This window comes from Bos taurus, chromosome 29 (genome assembly GCF_002263795.3).
Source record: "Bos taurus isolate L1 Dominette 01449 registration number 42190680 breed Hereford chromosome 29, ARS-UCD2.0, whole genome shotgun sequence".
Lineage (NCBI taxonomy): Eukaryota > Metazoa > Chordata > Mammalia > Artiodactyla > Bovidae > Bos > Bos taurus.
In genome coordinates this window covers 41218541-41239689 of record NC_037356.1, presented here as the reverse complement: position 1 = coordinate 41239689, position 21149 = coordinate 41218541, and the positions used below count along the sequence as shown (strand labels likewise).

Sequence of the window (21149 nt, the reverse complement as noted above, 5' to 3'; positions counted from 1 at the left end):
TGATGCTGGAAAAGAGTGAAGGCAGCAGGAGAAGGGGATGACAGAGGATGAGATGATTGGATGGCATCACCGACTTAAAGGACATGAGTTTGAGAAAGCTCTGGGAGTTGGTGAAGGACAGGGAAGCCTGGCGTGCTGCAGTCCACGGGGTCGCAAAGAGTCTGGACAGGACTGAGCGACTGAACAACAACAAATGAAGTGTTTACAAACTCGGTAGCCAGTAGCAAGTGCTGCAAGCAAGGTCAGATCAGAACAGATCTGATCAGTGGCTCAGTCGTGTCCGACTCTGCAACCCCATGAATCTCAGCACACCAGCCCTCCCTGTCCATCACCAACTCCTGGGGTTCACTGAGACTCACGTCCATCGAGTCAGTGATGCCATCCAGCCATCTCATCCTCTGTCGTCCCCTTCTCCTGCCCCCAATCCCTCCCAGCATCAGAGTCTTTTCCAATGAGTCAACTCTTCACATGAGGTGGCCAAAGTACTGGAGTTTCAGCCCTAGCATCATTCCTTCCAAAGAAATCCCAGGGCTGATCTCCTTCAGAATGGACTGGTTGGATCTCCTTGCAGTCCAAGGGACTCTCAAGAGTCTTCTCCAACACCACAGTTCAAAAGCATCAATTCTTTGGCGCTCAGCCTTCTTCACAGTCCAACTCTCACATCCACACATGATCACTGGAAAAACCATAGCCTTGACTAGATGGACCTTTGTTGGCAAAGTAATGTCTCTGCTTTTGAATATGCTATCTAGGTTGGTCATAACTTTCCTTCCAAGGAGTAAGCATCTTTTAATTTCATGGCTGCAGTAACCATCTGCAGTGATTTTGGAGCCCAGAAAAATAAAGTCTGACACTGTTTCCACTGTTTCCCCATCTATTTCCCATGAAGTGATGAGACCGGATGCCATGATCTCCGTTTTCTGAATGTTGAGCTTTAAGCCAACTTTTTCACTCTCCACTTTCACTTTCATCAAGAGGCTTTTTAGTTCCTCTTCACCTTCTGCCATAAGGGTGGTGTCATCTGCATATCTGAGGTTATTGATATTTTCTTGATTCCAGCTTGTGTTTCCTCCAGTCCAGCGTTTCTCATGATGTACTCTGCATATAAGTTAAATAAACAGAGTGACAATATACAGCCTTGACGTATTCCTTTTCCTATTTGGAACCAGTCTGTTGTCCCATGTCCAGTTCTAACTGTTGCTTCCTGACCTGCATACAGATTTCTCAAGAGGCAGATCAGGTGGTCTGGTATTCCCATCTCTTTCAGAATTTTCCACAGTTTATTGTGATCCACACAGTCAAAGGCTTTGGCATAGTCAATAAAGCAGAAATAGATGCTTTTCTGGAACTCTCTTGCTTTTCCCATGATCCAGTGGATGTTGGCAATTTGATCTCTGGTTCCTCTGCCTTTTCTAAAACCAGCTTGAACATCAGGAAGTTCACAGTTCACATATTGCTGAAGCCTGGCTTGGAGAATTTTTAGCATTACTTTACTAGCACGTGAGATGAGTGCAATAGTGCGGTAGTTTGAGCATTCTTTGGCATTGCCTTTCTTTGGGATTGGAATGAAAACTGACCTTTTCCAGTCCTGTGGCCACTGCTGAGTTTCCAAATTTGCTGGCATATTGAGTGCAGCACTTTCACAGCATCATCTTTCAGGATTTGAAATAGCTCAACTGGAATTCCATCACCTCCACTAGCTTTGTTCGTAGTGATGCTTTCTAAGGCCCACTTGACTTCACATTCCAGGATGTCTGGCTCTATGTCAGTGATCACACCATGCAAGCAAGGTACCCAACTCCTATTTCTTCCTAGAGCTAGATCTGCACCATCCTTTACTCACCCATGCCAACGAAAAGTCTTCACCGTAGTCTATGAAGAAGGAATATGTACTACCATTTCTTCCCCCCGCGAAGGAAAATACGCTCTGGGCACCAGCCCCAGGCACCCAGGCCTCTCGGCGCCCCGGTCCCAGGCAAGAAGCAGCGCTGGCCGCTAGAGGGCGCAGCGGGAACTGCAGAGAGCGGTGGGTACAACTGGAGCGGCCCGGGCAGCGAGTACTGAGTTCAAGGACCCGGGCGGAGGATCGGAGAGTGAAGAGCAGCCCGCTGCCACGGATGGACTTGCTGCGCCTGTGCGAGGCGAGGGTCTCGCCAAGAGATGGGTGGGAGAGGGATCCGGCTTAGGCTCCACTCGCCTGGCTCCGTCCCTTTCCTCGCTTTCGTGGGCTTCGAGCTTCGGTCTCCGCCTCGGTGGGAAATTCGAAGACAGAGTACATGCCCTCGGGAGTCGGAGTCGGAGGGAAGGGTGTTACCACGAAAAGAAGCAAATATAGCTGGGTCGGGAGCAGGGAACACCGAAATCCGTCCTGCCTCACCCGGCCACTCCCTGGGCACTCGGACTCAGCTACACAGAGTTTGGGGAAAGCCTTGTACATCAAAACCTCAGGGCCGGGATCCCGCCCTAAGATTCTGCCCACACCTCGACCTAACTTCTCTCCAGCACCCTCACGTCGTCCTGGGCCCGGGCCGGGGCCCCTATACCGTGTGGCGTGAAAACATGGGGCCGGGTGTCCATTAACCAAGCGTAGCAAAGTCGATGGTGTTAATCCGATTTTTCGAGCTGCTTTTGGCCACAGAGATTTGCGCGAGAAGCACGGGCCTCCATCGCGCGGCGGAAAGCGCGTCTTTCCTCCGTCCCGGCCGCACGGCCACAGTGCGTCCAGCTCCTAGGCGGCAGCAAGTGACCTGGACTCCGAGGTCCTCACAGACGGAACAAGGGAACGCTAACGCGCGCCCTGAGGGAACGCAGCTTCTCCCCGCGCCCCAGTCCCACCGGGATCCAGAGATTCGCCCAGGATGCGTTGCCTCGGTTCCCAACAATCACCGCCCGACCCCGGGCGCCCGGTTAACTCGACCCCACCGGCCGTGAGGACTAGGCAGCGCCCCTGCAGGTTCAGGCCGCGCGAGGCGCCACTCTTCGGGTCGCCAGACTCCATCCTTTTTTGGAAGCTGACAGGCGGCGCTGGGCTTTTGTGGGCCCTCCGCCTGCCCCGAGGCTCCCAGAACAGAGCCATGCCGGGGAGGTGAAGCGCCCAGTAGGTGAAGGGGAGATTGTTCCTAAGAGGCCTTATCTTTGCAACTAGACTGGGAAAGGCCCAATTTCCTGTCCAAGATGATGCCTTTGTAGAAGTCACCTTCCTCCAGCCCCCTGGGCTGCAGGGACTGCAGGGGATCGGGAGGGGCACCTTTCTAGGCCTCCTCCATCTTTTAAATCTGGGAATTAGTCCCTCCGCACGGAAGGTGAGAGGGAGAGGGTAACGAGGCTGAGGGCCTAAAGCAGTGGGGGTCGGGGTGGGGGGAACATATCAAGGAAGCGTACCCCCAGGACGACCGGCTGCCTGCCCTCTGGGAATGGAGGCCCCTTCCCACCACCGGTGAGATCACCAACCCAGGTGCATTCCAGAGGGCGCTGAGGACCAACCCTAGGTCTGGTGGAGGCTGGGAGGGCCGCCCACTCCGCCACCTTCTCCCAGAGCAGGAAGCAGCACTGATAAGCGGCAAGTTTATCTCGGTTTGAGTTGCTAAAGTGGCTTCAAGCCGAGGGTGAAGGCTAAGCTGAGGGGCTGCGAGCGCACAGCAGGACCGCAGCGCTCACTTCCTTCCCGCATCGGCGCGCGGCTTTCAGCCAAGATCCTCGAATTTTTACAAATGCTGTCACCGGTTTCTGACATCCCTGAAGCCTTCACTCTCCCTCCGCGACCCCAGTCCCCGGACCGCCCCAGGCACGCTGACCGCATCCTACGTGAAACCCCCTGGCACGCTAGCTGCTTATACCTCTACTCATCTGTAAAATGGGAATAATAATAGAAGCTCCCTCTGGGAGTTGCAGTGAGAAACAAAACTAGTTAATTAAGAGCCCTTAACAGTACCGGACACTTAGTAAGTGCTCAATACGAGTTATAAATAACAATGATAATGGCTTTCACTTGTAACAAACGCCAGTGCCAGGTTTAACCTGCAACTGGCGATCAAACAGCGCCGTCAGGGAAGTATTTCTAAGTGCCCTGAGTGATGATGAAACAGACGTAGAGGGGGCCCTAACTTGCTCAGGGCGCCTCCACTGGGGAGCGGGAGAGCTAGTTCCCACCCAGGGCAGCTTCTCTCCTCCTCCAGGAGAGGAGGCTGAGAGAGGAACCCGGCCCTCCGGGACGACCCCCTGTTCCCCCGGTGGCCTAAAGGAGTGAGTGAATCCTCGGCCAGGCGACCAAAATAGCAACGGCCAGGAGCCTGTGCGAACAGGGATCCCGCCCGAAAGGCCAGAAAAGGGAAATGGCCGAGGTCAAGCCCGGCCGTCCGACTGCGGCTGAGGGTCGCGCGGGGGCGGGGCTGGACCCCCACGTGCGCCGCCTGCCGCTGCCTCGCCGAGCCCTTTGTCGCGAGCAGCCGCGTTCGTGCCGCACTCGGTGGCTTAAAATAAAGACAATGTTCCCAGCCTCCCTGCGGCTAAATCCGGCGCGGGTGCGGGGGCGGTGAGAGAGCCGGGTAGGAGAGCTTCTCCCCGCCCTACCTCCCTTCTCCCTTCCTGCCTCAGTTTCCCCATCTGGTAAGCGGACTCAGCCAAGCCTGGGGCCGAGAACATACAATCGGGGGTGGGCTGGGGCGGAGGGCGTCACCCCCCTGCCTCCGCGGCTGCACGGACTTAAAGAGCAAACAAATCTCTTGGGACAGAGAGGGGCACCCAGGAGGAGGCAAGGGAAAGCTGGTCACCCTCCTCTCCCGCCTACAAAATAAGTGTTTTTATTTCTAAAGGGACGTGTGCAGAGGCGGTGGGAGAAGAGAAAAGGGAGACCAAGGAGCTTGGGGGGAGGGGGCAAGAAGAGAGCCTGATTCAGACTCGGAAATGGATGTTGAGCGTGGAGGCCTGACACCCCCACACTCAGCCACGTGTACGCGCACAAGTACACGCAGCCCCACCGCGCGCACAAGCCGCCGCCGCAAATGGAGCGCAGTCCAGCAGGGGGCAGCGGGTATCCGCGCCCACGGGCAGGGACTGGTCGAGTTCCGACCCTCCCCTGCCCGGCTGGCTGACCCCGGAGTGGGAGGGGGTTGCTCAGATTCCTCTCCAAGCGGCAGGGTCTCCTGGACTTAAGAGAGGAGGTAGCCTGGGTGCTTGCTCTAGGCGCAGCTGGCTTTGAGAAGCAGAGATGCCCCCACATGTACCTGCCACGTGTGCCCACCCACCAGAGGCACGATGGTGGCTGGCCGCACCCCAGGGACCAGAGTTTCCGCTCCACCTGACTCCATTGGCAACCGGGGCTCCGGCCTGAGGAAGCCCAGGTTACCCTCAGGCATCAGGATTGAGAGGGGTGCTGGATGCTGGGAAGGGCAAGGGGCCAGTGGTAGGGCAGTTCCCAACCACACACCGTCCCCCAGCCCCTCCAGAGTTTCGAGCACAGAGCTGAGGGACCTGAGTGCAAACACTTGCCAAGCACATTTTAAACCCACCTCTGCTCTTTGGTTTTCTCATCTACATCCTGCGAATAGATGATCCTGGTCCTTCTGGCTTTCCACCCCAGGGCTTCAGCACAGCCCAGGGAAGCAAAGGACCCAGCAATAGCCTCCCCACCTCTGCTCTGTGGCCAGCACCCCAGGAGGTCTCTAGGACCAGGTGAGGACTGGGTACGACCCAAGTCTCTATGGCAAAAGGTCCCCAGGGGTTCTATCTCTGAGGAAACTCAACACAGAAATCCAAACCAGCCTGGGGGGTGGGGGGTTGGGGGGGGAACGCAGTGCTGACCAAGCAGTGGGGCTCCCGGAGGGTGGGGGGAAGGAAGGGCAGCCTGCCACCTGCCAGGGGCACGCCTGTGAGCCCCAAGTGGGAGTCAGGGGAGACAGAGTTTGACAGGCTGGGAGGAGAGCTGTCTGTCTGCCTGTCTGTCTGTCTTCCAGGTGGAAGCTGGGGGTGGCACAGGCAGAGAGGTAGAGGCTGCCTCACTTGTCAGAATTAGCAAGTTCCACAGTTGGGCAACACTCATACACACACCGAACACAGACACACGTCCTGGCTTCAGACCCATGGGGCGACACCTGCGTTTCCACCGGCTGCACGGTGACATGCGTACTCAGGGACACAAATGTGCAGGGCACTCAGCAACGCATGGAGCAGGTATACATGCCCCCACACACACAATCATCCCCGCAAACCATTCACCCATGTGCCCTCACACCCGGCTGTGCAGCGGGGACAGAAAACCAGCACGCGGGCTCGGGCTCGGCGGCCGCTCAGCCCTCAGCCCGGGGTGCGCGCGCCAGCCCTCTGGGTCTGTTCCAAGTTGGAGCCTCTCACGTGAGGCCCAGTGTGTCATTTCCAAACAGAAGGAATCCAGCTCCTTCCCAGCAGGGAGAAAGAGCAGGGTGTGGGGCTGGGTGGGTGGGCGCGTGGGCACGTGCAAGGGGGCAGGGCGTGTATGCTGGGGAAACAGGCATGTGAACACCGACCGGCCTGGTACAGCAGGCTGGGGGCTCTAAGGCTGGGTGGGGGAAGTGTGCCTTTGTGAGAGTGTGTGTGTGAGCTCGTGTGTGTGTGTGTGTGTGTGTGTGTGTGTGTGTGTGTGTGTGTGTGTGCAGCCGAGCCTGTGTGCTTTGGGTGTGGGTGTTTGTCTCCCTGTATCCGCCTTCTCTCCCGTTCTGGACTTTTAGCCTTCCTGGGCTCATCTCCCTCCTGTCCTGCACCCTACCTGTAGAAGCTGGAATTGGGTGCCCTAGTGGAGAAGGAGGCCACGCTCCAGGGCCCACTGTAACCCCGGACGCTGCCCGAGGCTTCCCTCTAGCTCCCCCTCCCTTCCTTTCCTCTCTTTCCTCCCTCCCTCTTTCTCTTCCTCCCTCCCCCCCAAGGCTGGCGTGCCAGGGGGTGGGACATGCCAATCACCGGCTGTGCCTCTCCGGCTGCCAGCACAAGGCGCAGCTCCCCCCGGGAGCCAGGTGTTTGGGTCCCTGGAGACGCCGCCAGCCCCCCGGAGAGACAGCAGGGCTGAGGACCCTTCAGACCCCTCTCCAGCCCCATGGTGAGTATGTTTGAGAGGGCTTGGGAGGGGCTCCACTGAGGTGGGGGCAGTAGAAGCAGGGTCCTCGAGCAAGGCAGGGACCAGGACTAGAAGGAAATGAGGAGGGACCCCCGAGAGAGGAGGGGGCCAGGGAGGGGTCTAGAGGCCAAGGCTCTGCAACGCTGCTCCAAGTACCCCATCTCCTGGCTTCTGGTGGATACACCTAATGTTTTTCTGGGGTTCAGCTGGAAAAGGAGCTGGGGAGCCCCTAGAACTCTGGACCCGGAGCCCAGAAGGGATCAGCTTGCCATGCAGCAGGCAGAGCCCCCAAGCCCCAGAGACAGTGTAGGGAGGGCAGGGGACCAAGAGGTAGCCCTTGCCACCAGAATCTTTTGGGAGGTTGACCGCCCCCCCGACTGGGGTGCCAGTCTCAGAACCTCCTCCTCTCCTCCCTCAGGGAACCCTGACTCCCACCATCCCCATCCACCTTCAGCCCCTCCACGATGGACTGAACCAGGCTGCTGGCCAGATGGACAAGCGGGATGCCAAGGTGGGTGCCAGGCCAGAGACCAGCAGGAGACCAGGCCAAGAGCTCCAGGGCTCCTGGGGGACACGGGCGCATGGACAGCCACGCCGGCCAGGGAACATGGTCCTGATGTGTCCAGGAGCCCAGAGGGCCCTCCCTATGTCCGTAGTACCTTGGGCTCCCGCAGGGCAGATCACAGCCCTATACCCAGGTAATGCATTGATACGAATGGGCACCCATGCCAGTTACCCATCCCAGGACCCCCAGACTTCACAATGTGGGGATGGGCTGGAGGCCAGGCACTCTGATTCTTGCAGAGTGCCAGCTTCTGAGCTGGCATCTGGGGAGGGGGTGGGCAGCTTTCATCTGGTCACTCCAACAGGTGCTGCTTGGGGGGTTATCAGTGCCAGTGGAGAGTCACTGCTTCCCAGAAAACATACCTGCAGCACTGCCCAGGCTGACCCAGGGCCTCCTGCCCAAATGGCCGGAAGGAGTCAGTCTGTCTCCTGCAGCTGGACAGTCTCCTGCCCCTGGGTAATCAGCTGCTCACTGAGCTGTCAGATGACAGTTGGTTCTCTGCCCCCTGACCTCAGCCACTGGGCAAGCTGTGATCGCCACTGCGATACGGAAGGCAGGGGAGGAAATGATGAAATGGGGCTGCAGAAGATGTGACTCTGGGCTCCTAGGATGGGTCCTGGAGGGCTGAGAACTGGATCCCCAAGTGCAAAGAGGAGTCCAGAGGGTCAAGAAGAGGGTAGGCAGAAGTCATGTCAGACTAGAAAGGAACCTCCCCATTGTACAGATGGAGAGACTGAGGCTGAGGAAGGGGCAGGGACATGCTCATGGTCACAGAAGGAATATCGAGGGGTCTGGCTGGGGCCGTTCTCCTCACCCTCAGTACAGCCTTGAACTCCCACCTCCATGAGCAGGATGATGGGGTGGGGGGAGCAGCGAGCTCTGTGAGCTGGGGCTCCTGGGCGGGTGGGGAGAGGTGGGTGAACATCTCGCTGGGTTTCTGTTCTGCTGTGATGCCATGGTGATGCCTAGAAAGATGGGGGAGGGAGGGAGAGAGAAGAAAGGAAATGGGGAGGGGAGCGCAAGGAGTAGAGCAGAGGGCACATGGAAAGGAGGATGAAGGCCAGGTACTTCTGATGCCACCTGGCAGAGTGGGCTCTGGGGCCCAGCCTGCTAACTGCCAGGCTCTGACATGATCCGGCTAAAGTTGGGCAACTGGTTAAGGTCCATCAACAGTGAGAGTATTTGGCACTGGTTCTAAGGCTGACGCTCCTCTTCCGGCTCAGCCGTGCATTTATGAGCAGTTAACTGATGGCTCCTGCCCTTCCCTGGGGTAGTCAGCACTCCCCCGGAGTGACTGTTGAGCCTGGAAAGGTGATAAAGTGTATCAGTTTACCCCCTCTTTTCCAAAGCCAGACATCAGAGGTGGAAGCTGTGTAAACCTTCAATGGGTCAAGAGCTATCTTCAGAGAAAAATTAACCCTGGGGTGGGGAGAGCTACCTCTGACAAGCTGGTTTGGGGTTAAGGCCCCTGCAGAAGGGATGGATGGGTCAGGAGGCCTGGCCAGAGGACTGCCTTCCCTGCACGTGTGAGGTCCCAGGTACCCAGCCCCACGGCCCCGACCTCGTACCTCCTTCTCCCCTGTATCGTCCGTTCTCTCCAGCCAGGATTCTGCCGACTTCCAGAATCACAAGATGGCTTCACTCCTCCCCCTGAATCTCTCCCCCAGCACCCCTCATTCTCTGCCTTCCCTTCTGCACTCCTTGACCAGTGGTAAGATTCAGGAAGCCCCAGTGTTCAAGCATCCCTCTCCCCATCAATCTCTCCCCTCCCCCTTCCTCTTACCAGCCAGATCCCCGGCCCCTGGGGATTGGTCCAGGGCGATGGCTAGCCTGCCCTGCTCAAGGCTCTGACCTCATCCCTTAACTCTTTGAGCCCAGGCTGACATTTTCCTCCCCGACACTGGAAGGCACAGTCCCAGCCCGGTCCTGCCCTGGCCTCCCTGCAGCAGGTGGGGCAGGGCTTCCCTGGTCCATTTGACAGTTGAGGATGCTCCTGAGGATTTTTCTCCAGTCCTTTCAAGCCAGGCAAGGTCTCACAGAGGGGGCAGGGACCTGGCAGGTGAAGGGATACAGGAACTGGACAGAGCGGAGGGACGGTACTCGGGAGCCAGTTCAGACTCCCATCACTCCACCCACCCTCTGTTGCTGCAGGCTCAGCCTCATGCTCAAAGTCCTACAGTCAATCAGGAGATCTCCGTGTACATCCATGGATTTATTCCACAGATGTTTACTGAGCAACTGCTGTGTGCCAAGCAGAGAGCTACGGCTGGACCACCGCCTTCCCGTAGCACTGTGATCGTACGTCATCCAGATAGATGACACACACTGTCATATACACGCACACACACACAGGCAGACAAGATTCTCAGGGAAGGACTGATTCATCCCTATTGATTGATTCAACCCAGGGTTTGGCCAAGCTAGTCAAAGTAGGCAAGGAGGCCATTGAGCCCCCCATCCCCACAGCATTTGGAGTAGGCACCCAAGCGGTTAGCCCTGGAGGCAGACTGTTGTTCGGTCACAAAGTCACATCCGACTCTTGGTGACCCCGTGAACTGCCGCACACCAGGCTGCAGGCAGACCACCTAAGTCCAAATCCTGACTGCCTCAGTGAAGAGCTATCAGGTTAGAGCCTCATTGGTCCTTTTGCCAATTGAAGATAATAGAACCTATTTCCCAAGAATTTGTAACAGGTCAATTAAATCATGTTATGTAATGCTTAGAGACATGTCTGCTTATAGTAAGCAGCCTGTAAATATTAGTTGCTATGATAATATTACTAAAAGCTCCCAAAGACCTTTATCAGGAAGCCACAGTTCTGGGCAGAAAAGTGCCTCCTGTTTCCTTTCTACCTTCCTCTATCCCAGACACCCTCAGAGGATGTCCCAACCCATCCCCATAAAGACCCTCATCATTTCTCTCTTTTCTTTTTAATTTTTGGCTGTGCTGTGAGGCATGTGGGATCTTAATTCCCCGACCAAGATCACACCCGTGCCCCATGCCTTGGAAGTGCAGAGCCTCAACCGCTGGACCGCCAGAGAAGTCCCACCCCTACTCCAGTTTCTTATTCTCACTCAGCAATGCACACACTCTCACACACAAACACTCATCCTATAGAAAGATACCAGGTCGGGACTAGAACTTACCCAAGGTCACCCAGCAAGACAAGAGCAGAGATGGGGCTTGAAGCAAAGGCAATGCAAGGACTTCCTTGGGGAGTCTTCCCCTCAGCCCCTGTGATCCCCACTAACCAACCACCCCACTCCCATGGATGTTTTCACAGAATATGCTATGCAATACAGCTTCCACCACACACACACCCCTTTCAACCAGAGGGCTAACCCTAAGTCCTTCCCCTGTAGAAATTCTGGAGCTGCTGCTGAATCCTGGCACCCAGACTTTCAGCCCAAGGGAATTCCCCACAGGGAAATCACCCACAGTCTCTGGAAGCCACATTCTTTCTCAGCCATCATCTTGCTGACCCACCAGTAGCCTTAAAGAGGCTTTACCTTATTGAAGATTGCCCCCAGTAAGGAGTTAAGGAAACCTGCTCAAGGTCATACAGCAGGGACCAGAGCAGGCCTCCAGGAACCTTCTCTGGAGCAAATTACAGTCCAAGAGGGGTCTGGGGGAGGACCCCCACTTCTGATTGTGGAGGAAAGATAAAGTCACAGATGGCTCTCTTCCTGGGCCGCATCCCAAGGGCTCAGAAGGTCCAGCCGGTGGCAAGAATCAGGGTCCAGTTTGCCAGAACCTCTGCCCTTCTCTTTCCCCCAGCTGTCCCCGAAGGGAGGCCCTCACATCTCATAGATGGGGCACAGAGGGTCGGCTAAGAGGAAAGAATGTGGCCTTGAAGCCTGCAGGTCTGGGGCTGAGAGAAGCTAAGTGAGCCTTCAGCCCTGGCAGCCTCCCCTCCAGGACCTGGTCCATTTTATAGGTTAGGATGTTCTTAGCTATTCTCTCCTGTGCTTTCAAGCCATCTTGGAATCCTGGTTTTAGGATCCTGTAAAATCTCCCCAGATGTCAGGCTGGTCCCAGTCCTCCACTGGACAAATGAGCAGTCTGGGGACCAGAGATGGGCTCTGCCAGGATCTGGAGAGGAAAGGGCAGGGGACAGTCAGATGAGAGTCAGTGGATCAGAATGAGGAGTCAGGAACAATAGCAGAGGCTGTTGACTGAGTGTCATTTCAGAGCCAAGCACTTTGGATACTATTATTCTTATTGGACACAACTGAAGCGACCGAGCACAGCACAGCACATTCTTATCAGCAGGCTTCGCAGGTGCAGTGGTAGAGAATCTGCCTGCCAGCGCAGGAGACCCAAGAGACCCGGGTTCGATGCCTAGGCCAGGAAGATCCCCTGGAGGAGGAAATGGCAAGCCACTCCAGTATTCTTGCCTGGAAAATTTCATGGACAGAGGAGCCTGGCTACAGTCCATGGGGTCACAAAGAGTTGGACAAGACTGAACATGCATGTATCCCCATCAGCTGAGGGAGGCAGGGCTACAGGGAAGGAAAGGTTAAGTCATTGCTAATGATCACACAGCTAGGAAGGGACAGCGTGGAGATTCAAACCCAGGGCTGTGATCAGCAATGCAGGAATTAGGGTGAGGCGAGTGAGGTGCTCGCCTTGGAGCAAAATTCAAGGAGTGGGTACAAAAATACCTCACTAGTCAAGATAAATAATATTGTAATGTAATAGTTTTGAAAATCAAACAGCAAATTACAGCCCACAGGCGGCCTGTTTTTGTAAATCAAGTTTGGTCAGAACCAGGGCCAGCAGGATTAGGGCGAGGCATGGGCGATGAGGTGTTCGCGCAGATGCAGGGTTGGATCTGTCTCAGTTTAAAATTATGTGCATGATGGATGTTTTGCATTGATTTCTATTCTTTAAATGTCACGTTAAAATGTTACTTCCTTCATGACTGAGTTTGGGGCATCTACTTAAATTCTGCAGGCAAAGCAAGTGCCTCCCTCATCCCACCTAGTCCTCACCCTGGTGCGGTGTGAGGGCCAAGTACAGTGGCAGAGCGCCGGTCACACCCCTGCAGTTGCGGAGGGTACAGGCCTGTAAGCTCGGGCCTGTAAGCTCCTCTTCTGTTCAGTCTTCGCAGGTCTTGTCCCAGGGAGCCGCTGGAGGCTACAGAACTGCCCCCAAGGCACCCAGGCTTGGGATGTGGACGCCAGCACCCAGTCTGGGAACCAGGAGACCTTAGACTACACAATACCTTTTTCTTTTTGCTCTGGGCCTCAGTTGCTCCATTTCTGCAATGGGCACAAACAGCACTGAGTCTAGATGATCAAAGGGATCACAATAGTTCAGGGTTACCTGTCAAGGGTAGTTTCCACCAGTGACCTCACAGGGAAAAGCCCAAGCACCTACAGTCTGATCCCAGCCTCCTGCCTGACTTCCATTAAGGGACGAGGTTGCAACAGAGCTCAGTAAGCAAGATAAATCATATTTTAGTGTAATATTTTTAGTTCAAATTGGCAAACTATGGCTCCTAAGCCAACAACCAGGGGGGTTTTATATTTATTTTTATCTATTTACTTATTTAGCTACACTAAATAAGTGTAGTGTAGTATATTTAGCTACAGGGTCTTAGCTGTGGCAGGTGGAATCTAGTTCCCTGACCAGGGATCAAACCCAAGACCCCTGCGTTGGGAGCATGGAGCTTAGCCACTGGACCACCTGACCATCAGTTTTATAAATAAAGTTTCATTGGAACTTACTGCTTGGGCTTCAATCCTGGTTCCTACTTTAGCTGTGTGATCTTGTACAAATTCTTGTGTTTTTCTCAGCCTTAGTTTCTTCATCTATAAAATGGAAAGAAAAACAATCCCTAGGTCATAGATTCCTTGTTAAGGTTAAGTGAAAAAGGAACATAGGTACTCTGAGTAGTGACTGGCCCTAAGGAATGCTAACTAATAGCAGTGACCATTGTTATTGTTAGTTGCTGTTATCATAGAATTGGGGGGGGACGTGGCATGTGGGATCTTAGTTCCCCAACCAGGGATCAGGTTTGAACCTATGCCCCCTGCAGAGGAACTGCAGAGCCCTAACCACTGAACCACCAGTGAATTCCCCATAGTATTAGAAATTTTCATCAAAGAAGCAGACACTTCAGGGCAGGAGGGAGCCCTTGTTGCTACCCTTGCTGTGTTCATGGGAACCATGGACCAGGGCTATTCTAAGCACTTGACATCCATTTACTCTTTAAGCCAGGCAATAATTCCGCAAGCATTAGCTAGGGACAGGCATTATTACCATTTGTCAGCTAAGGAAACCCAGGCATATAGCAGTGGCATCGCTAGAGGAGACCACACACCCAGTACATGGTATGGCCTGGATTCAAATGCAGACAGTCTGACTCCAGAGCCCAGGTTTTTCAGCCAGGACTTCCCCTTGTGCCCCGTCATGTGCAAATTGTCCCAGACCCAGGAGCACTGACAGCCACAGCCTGTCTTGCTCTGTCACACTCTGAATTCCTCATCCTGAGAGTTGCTGTCACACAGACACCCCTAGCCACGCAGCACCAAGGCATCCCTCACCAGTGACCTCTCACAGACTCTAGTCTCCTCATCACAGACCAGGTCCCCAGGAACACCAGGGCTTGCTGGGTCCCTGCCCAACGTCTCTCCCTTGGAATTTTTCCAAGGATACCGGCCCTGAAGGTAGGAGAAGACCCAGTCTCTTCAACCAACAGAAGGATGTCTGAAGCACTGAACGAGAACATCCAGCAGCAAGGCCGGGGCTGAGCGGCTGGGCCTCTGCCAGGCCAGTGGTCGCTAAGAGTCATGGCTTTTCTCTCTACCCACCCTTAGTGCCCGGGCTGGACTCCAGCTTCAGGCAGTCTGGGGGATCTTCCTGTTCTCCTTGCTGCCCTCCACTCAGCTGTGGCCTCGCACACTACATCTGTCACCAAACTCCCGCTTATGTGGGAGCTGAGGCCCTCGCCTATGCTGCTTGCTTTTACTCCAGATTTTCCATCACCAGGCGAGCGAGCGTCTGGGCCTGGCTCAACTTCCCCTGATGCCCTCATAAGTGTTTGCTCCAGCCCCAAACTGCGCGTGCGCGCATGTGCCACGCCCCTTTGCTTGTATCTCTTTCCCTCTCTCTTCTTTGGAGACCCCTGCCCGCCCCCCGCCTTCTCAACACTCCCTGTTTCACGGAAGAATCCTGCTGGATCTTCACACACTCTGAAAGTGAGCGAGGGAAGTGGGTTCTGATCACACACCATCTGTGTCGCCATGGCCCAGCCATAGAGCCGGCTGGAACCACGGTTGCCTTTGTGAAATGGGGGTCATAAGAGACCTTCCTCCTACAAATGCTATATATATATATATATATATATATATTTGGCTGTGCTGGGTCTTCACTGCAGCTGCACAGGCTTCTCTAGTTGTGGTGCATGGGCTTAGTGCCCCTCTTCCCCCAGGGACTGAACCCATGTCCCTTGCATTGGCAGGTGGATTCTTAACCACTGGGCCACCAGGGAAGTCTGGAATGTTCAACAATTAAATTAGGTAATTGAATTAAGCGCTTAGCCCTGTGTCTGGCATGTAGTAACTACTCAGAAAATGAAAGCTTTAATAAAATTGACTGAAATGCTTTGAAAATGTGGCAGTCCCATGTACGCCAGTCTCCCCACTCCTGCCGCATGAGTTAAGCTAGACAAGCATTAGCAGCAATTTCCCGATGAGAAAATTGAGGCTCGGAGTCTGAATGGTGAAGCTGGAATGGGGACTCAGATCTCTGGATGCCAAAGCCATCCCCTCCCCCTCAGGCCGCTGGTAAATCCATTGGTGGCTGGGAAAGTGCATTCTAAGTGACCAGGCGTGGGCACCAGTGAGGATGGTGTGACGCTGTCTGGTTGCCGCTCTGGGAGGGCAGAGGCTGTGCTCCCAACACCTTCTACTCCAGGCTCTGGGAGGCGTCCTGCAGCCCAACCCAAGCGCATGTCCTCTCTTTTCAGGTGATGACCGGCCCCTGAGGAAGCCCCGTCCTGTGATTAGAGGAAGGGGCTGCCTCCCCTACTCCACCCAGCCACCATGAATACCTCAGCGCCACCTGCCGTCAGCCCCAACATCACCGTCCTGGCACCGGGAAAGGGTCCCTGGCAAGTGGCCTTCATCGGGATCACCACGGGCCTCCTGTCACTGGCCACAGTGACAGGCAACCTGCTGGTGCTCATCTCTTTCAAGGTCAACACGGAGCTCAAGACGGTCAACAACTACTTCCTGCTGAGCCTGGCCTGTGCCGACCTCATCATCGGTACCTTCTCCATGAACCTTTACACCACGTATCTGCTCATGGGCCACTGGGCTCTGGGCACGCTGGCCTGCGACCTCTGGCTGGCCCTGGACTATGTGGCCAGCAACGCCTCGGTCATGAACCTGCTGCTCATCAGCTTTGACCGCTACTTCTCGGTGACCCGGCCCCTGAGCTACCGCGCCAAGCGCACACCCCGCCGGGCAGCCCTGATGATCGGCCTGGCCTGGCTGGTTTCGTTCGTGCTCTGGGCCCCGGCCATCCTCTTCTGGCAGTACCTGGTAGGGGAGCGGACGGTGCTGGCCGGGCAGTGCTACATCCAGTTCCTCTCCCAGCCCATCATCACCTTTGGCACGGCCATGGCCGCCTTCTACCTCCCCGTCACGGTCATGTGCGCCCTCTACTGGCGCATCTACCGGGAGACAGAGAACCGGGCCCGGGAGCTGGCGGCCCTGCAGGGCTCGGAGACGCCGGGGAAGGGGGGCGGCAGCAGCAGCAGCTCAGAGCGGTCCCAGCCGGGGGCCGAAGGCTCCCCAGAGACCCCTCCAGGACGCTGCTGCCGCTGCTGCCGGACCCCCCGGCTGCTCCAGGCCTACAGCTGGAAGGAGGAAGAGGAGGAGGACGAAGGCTCCATGGAGTCCCTCACCTCCTCGGAGGGTGAGGAGCCTGGCTCCGAGGTGGTGATCAAGATGCCCATGGTGGACCCCGAGGCGCAGGCCCCCGCCAAGCAGCCGCCCCGGAGCTCCCCGAATACGGTCAAGAGGCCGACCCGGAAGGGGCGCGAGCGGGCGGGCAAGGGCCAGAAGCCCCGTGGGAAGGAGCAACTGGCCAAGCGGAAGACCTTCTCGCTGGTCAAGGAGAAGAAGGCGGCTCGGACCCTGAGCGCTATCCTGCTGGCCTTCATCCTCACCTGGACGCCGTACAACATCATGGTGCTGGTGTCCACCTTCTGCAAGGACTGTGTCCCCGAGACCCTGTGGGAGCTGGGCTACTGGCTGTGCTATGTCAACAGCACCATCAACCCCATGTGCTACGCGCTCTGCAACAAGGCCTTCCGGGACACCTTCCGCCTGCTGCTGCTCTGCCGCTGGGACAAGCGTCGCTGGCGCAAGATCCCCAAGCGCCCCGGCTCTGTGCACCGCACCCCCTCCCGCCAGTGCTGATGGCCCTCCCGCCTGCATCCCTCCACCCCGGCAGCCCCCGTAGAAATCGGGCAAGGGTGGTGACCTCAGACCCAGGGCCCTGCTAGGGGAGGGGCCCCCCCCCCAGGCTTCCGGGGACCCTAGGTCACCTTCCTGCACAACCCAGGGAGACCCCACCAACTTTCCAAACTGGGGAACCCGGGGAACTGGTTCTTGTGTTCCCTTCTGGGTGGGAATAGGCTCTTCACCAGGAAGAAAGCCTGGGAGGGGGTATCCGGACTTTGGATTCCTTGTTTGTGTTCAGGCAGGAAGTCCATGCAGAGCCAGTAGAGCCGGCCAGGAGAAAGGAGGTTTAACCAAGCGGTCCTCCTTGGCCCCAGGAGCTGGCCTGGATCGAGTGGAGGATGGCACCCCCTGCCAGCAGGGAACTGACACCAACTACTGAGAGAAAAGCTTGGCTCAAGGGAGTATCCCTGCTTCCCAGGCGTCCCCTCCCTCCCCAGGCACAGCGCACTCCGCTGGGCCCTCGAACACTCTCCAAGGTGTCCTTGTGTGGGTCACCCCCAAGGCAAATGTCCAAGCATCAGCGGGACAATGACACCAGAGGGGACCTATGTGGCCCGTCGCCATCAAGCCCCAAGGCAGCAGGAGGAGGGAGCACCAGGCATCCCGACTGTCCCACTAAGTCATTTCCCTGGGAGTGAGGGGCAGGGGTGCCTGCTGTCCAGACCCTGCCCTGGAGAAGCCCTCAGACCCTCCCTCCCTGGCTCACAGACACCACCTGGGTAGATCTGCTCCCTCGGATCTAGCCAGGCCTCCCGCATGCTGCCTGCCTCCGCCCCCAACCCCCACTGGTCTGGCCCAGCACAGGTTCCCTCCTGTGTGCTCGTCCATCTGACCCATGCATGGCCTCCCAGCCACCCTCATCTCCAGGCCCAGCCTGGTCCCAGATGTTCTTTCCTGCCAACCTCAGCAAGCGCTGAGTCTGTGAATAAAGCCACATAACCAGCGGCCACTAAGGGGCCTTCTTCCCTGGGTTAGTTAGCTCTTTTTGTTCCCTCCCTCACACCCCCGCCAGTCGGCTGGCCACACCGTGCAGCTTGCAGGATCTTAGTTACCCTACTAGGGATCGAACCTGTGCCCCCTGCAGTGGAAGCCCAGAGTCCGAACCACTGGACTGCCAAGGAACTCCCTTAAGGACCTGGTCGTAAGCCAGGACAGGATGGGGCAGGGAGGGTCCAAGGACCGTGAGAAGTGGGTCACTGCCCTGAGGGTGGTCTCAGGAGGAGCAGCACCAAGTGGCTGGGTCTACTGAAACCTGTGAACCCAGCACCCAGCTTCCGGCTCAGGTGAGTAAGGCTGTAGTGGGCAGAGCTGGCTACTGGAAGGAGGAGGACCATGAAACAAACTGCCCCTGCCCATAGCCCAGCATATTCTTCAGCAGCTTTGCCGTAAGGGGAACTCATCACTCCCCACCCCAGGGAGAAAGGAAATGCTCCAAAGCCCCATTTACAGATGGGAAGACTGGGGCCCAGTGACCCACAAAGACCTTTCAGGGTTACCCCCAAAGCAACACTTTGAGGGTAACTGCCTGGCTTCCAGACAGTTCACAGCCTCCCAAAGCATTCCACAAAGATGCCCCTCAGGCACTTCACTGGTGAGGGGGCCCCCAAAGCCTAAACCCTAGCAAGGTTAATCCCACAGCGCAGAGCAGTGGCTCTCTGGTTGTCACTGGCGTCCTCAAAACCACCGTTAGGTTCAATCATTCACTAGGACACAGATCTCAGCAAAGCTGTTATCTTCGTGGTTATAATTATTACCGTGAAAGGATGCAAAGTCAGCAAAGCATAAAAGTGCACAGGCAGAGTCCAGGAGAGACCAGCTGCCAGCTTCCGCTGACCTCTCCCAGTGGAGTCATGGGGACAGCACTTAATTCTCCCAGCAACAATGAGTCGCCACCCCAGAAACACAGTTTCCAGCTGCATGAAGCACTGCCAACCAAGAAGTTCAGCCAAGTCTTGGTGTCTGGTGTTTCATGAAGGCTACTGACCACCCACATGGCTGACCTTAGTTACTTAGTCTCCAGCTCCTTCAGAGGCTATCCCAAGAGGCCCCTGGCTCCCAGATAAGCAAAAATATTCTTATCAAACAGGATATTCCAAGGGTTTAGGGGCTATCTCCCAGGAGCCAGGCAAACCTTTCTTTGGAGCGTGCGAGGTTTAGACAGCCCAGACGCTGGATTGAAAGCTGAGTTAACGCTTCAGTGCACAGTGGTCCTGACCAGTAGCATCAGTATCACCCAGGAACTTGTTAGACATATAAGCTCTTGGGGTTACCCCAGATTTACTGAATCATAAACTCTAGGGGTATAGCCCAGCCATGTCTCAATAAGCTGCCCAGGTGATTGTGACACACGTTAAAGTCTGAGAAATTCTGACCTAGAGGAATAAGTCATGTACAGATGTGAAAGTTGGACCATAAAAAAAGCTGAGTGCCAAAGAATTGATGCTTTCAAACTGTGGTGCTAGAGATGATTCTTGAGAGTCCCTTGGACAGAAAAGAAATCAAACCAGTCAATCCTAAAGGAAATCAAACCTGAATATTCATTGTAAGGACTCATGCTGATGTTGAAGCTCCAATACTCTGGCCACCTGATGCAAAGAGCTAACTCTTTGGAAAAGACCCTGATGCTGGGAAAGATTGAGGGCAGGAGGAGAAGAAGGCGACAGAGGATGAGATGGTTGGATGGCATCATTGACTCAATGGACATGAATTTGAGCAAACTCCCAGAGATGGTGAAGGACAGGGAAACCTGGCGAGCTGCAGTCCATGGGGTCACAAAGGTCACACACGACTTAGTGACTGAACAACAAGACAAATGAAGTCCTAGGTGGGGCTAATCCCTTACAGAGAGAGAGAGAGTGAAGATTCACCCAATATACAGCTGGCAGGACTCCAAGAACCCTTTGAAAAGGAAGCTTCCAATACTATGGGCAGGGAAATCCACTCAAGAGGTGACAGGACAGGCTGGCCAGAGGCTAGCAGGCACACAGCACTGTAGAGAATGACCATAGGACACAAAAGCCCCTCCTCCTCTCCCACAGCACAGCTTCCTGGGTTGTCAGCTCAAGACTCTGAGAAGGTCCCTCCCTGACCACCACCCACCACTTAGGCTTGAGCTCCCTTTAGGTTAAATGCCCTGCCCTGTGTCGAAGGCAGTGGTCCCAGGAAGGGGGTAGGTCCTGAGAAGCCAAGCAGTGTTGGGAGAGCAGGGGTGTTGGAATCAGACTGGCCTGACCTCTACTGGAGGCCAGGAGTGGAGAGGTCAAAGCTGGTATTCAGATGATGAATGGGGCTGGCAGGTCACAGGTCAATGTGTCCCTTGTCCCAGGCACAGGTCCTACCTGCCCACGCCCCCTCCCCTCAGGCATGTCTCTTAATCCTGTCCCCCCCACCCACCCATGCCACATGGCTTTCTGAATCTTAGTTCCCAGATCAGGGATCTAACCTGGTCCCCTGCAGTGGAAGCAGAGTCCTAGCCACTGGAGCACCAGGAAATTATCCCCTCCCCTCAGGCATGTCTCTTATTTCCAGTGTCCTCAGCTCTGAAAGGGGAATTAATCCTGCAGAAGTCTTAAGAGGATGAGATGGGCTGTAGGAAAAACACCTAAATGCCTCTACAGGCAGTGTTATCGCAGCATCAGCCGGCTCCGCAGGTGAAAGGCCAGACACCCAGCCCACGTTCAGCCCCACACCTTTCCCCATTCCTCCAGCCTGGGCTTCAAAAAGAGTTCGGAGTCCCATTCCACCAGCCAAGGGAGAAGAAACAGGGCTTGGAGAAACGAATAGGGGTGCCCGGCACGCCTGGGTGGAGGAAGGTGTGCAATCCGGGAAGACTTCCCGGAGATGAGGTCTGAGCTCTGAAGGCCTTGGAAGCAGGATTCCTGCAGCTCCCGCTGCGGGACGACGGACGGAGGCGGCGGGAAGGGCTTGAGTCCTCCGGCCCTGGCTGGACATGGCCTCTCTCTCCTCCCCAAACGCAGCACCCCTTCCTGCTCTGAGGGAGTCCTCGCTCCAGAAACAAGGG

The 21149-nt window shown here is 55.9% G+C and overlaps 1 protein-coding gene across 2 annotated transcripts; it reads left to right on the top strand.

Annotated features, from left to right (window-relative positions):
- Window positions 1-6481: 6481 nt before the first annotated feature.
- On the top strand, window positions 6482-19564 carry CHRM1 (cholinergic receptor muscarinic 1). Of its 2 annotated transcripts, NM_001244609.1 has the most exon segments (3): window positions 6955-7066; window positions 7503-7595; window positions 15625-17406. In NM_001244609.1, a coding segment is annotated over 1 exon segment (1383 nt). In that variant the 5' UTR covers window positions 6955-7066; window positions 7503-7595; window positions 15625-15700; the 3' UTR covers window positions 17084-17406.
- The last annotated feature ends 1585 nt before the right edge of the window (window positions 19565-21149 follow it).

What these genes read in the sequence shown, in the direction of transcription:
- CHRM1 (XM_024986974.2), top strand. Translation starts at nt 15,701, where the DNA reads ATGAATACCTCAGCGCCACCTGCCGTCAGCCCCAACATCACCGTCCTG.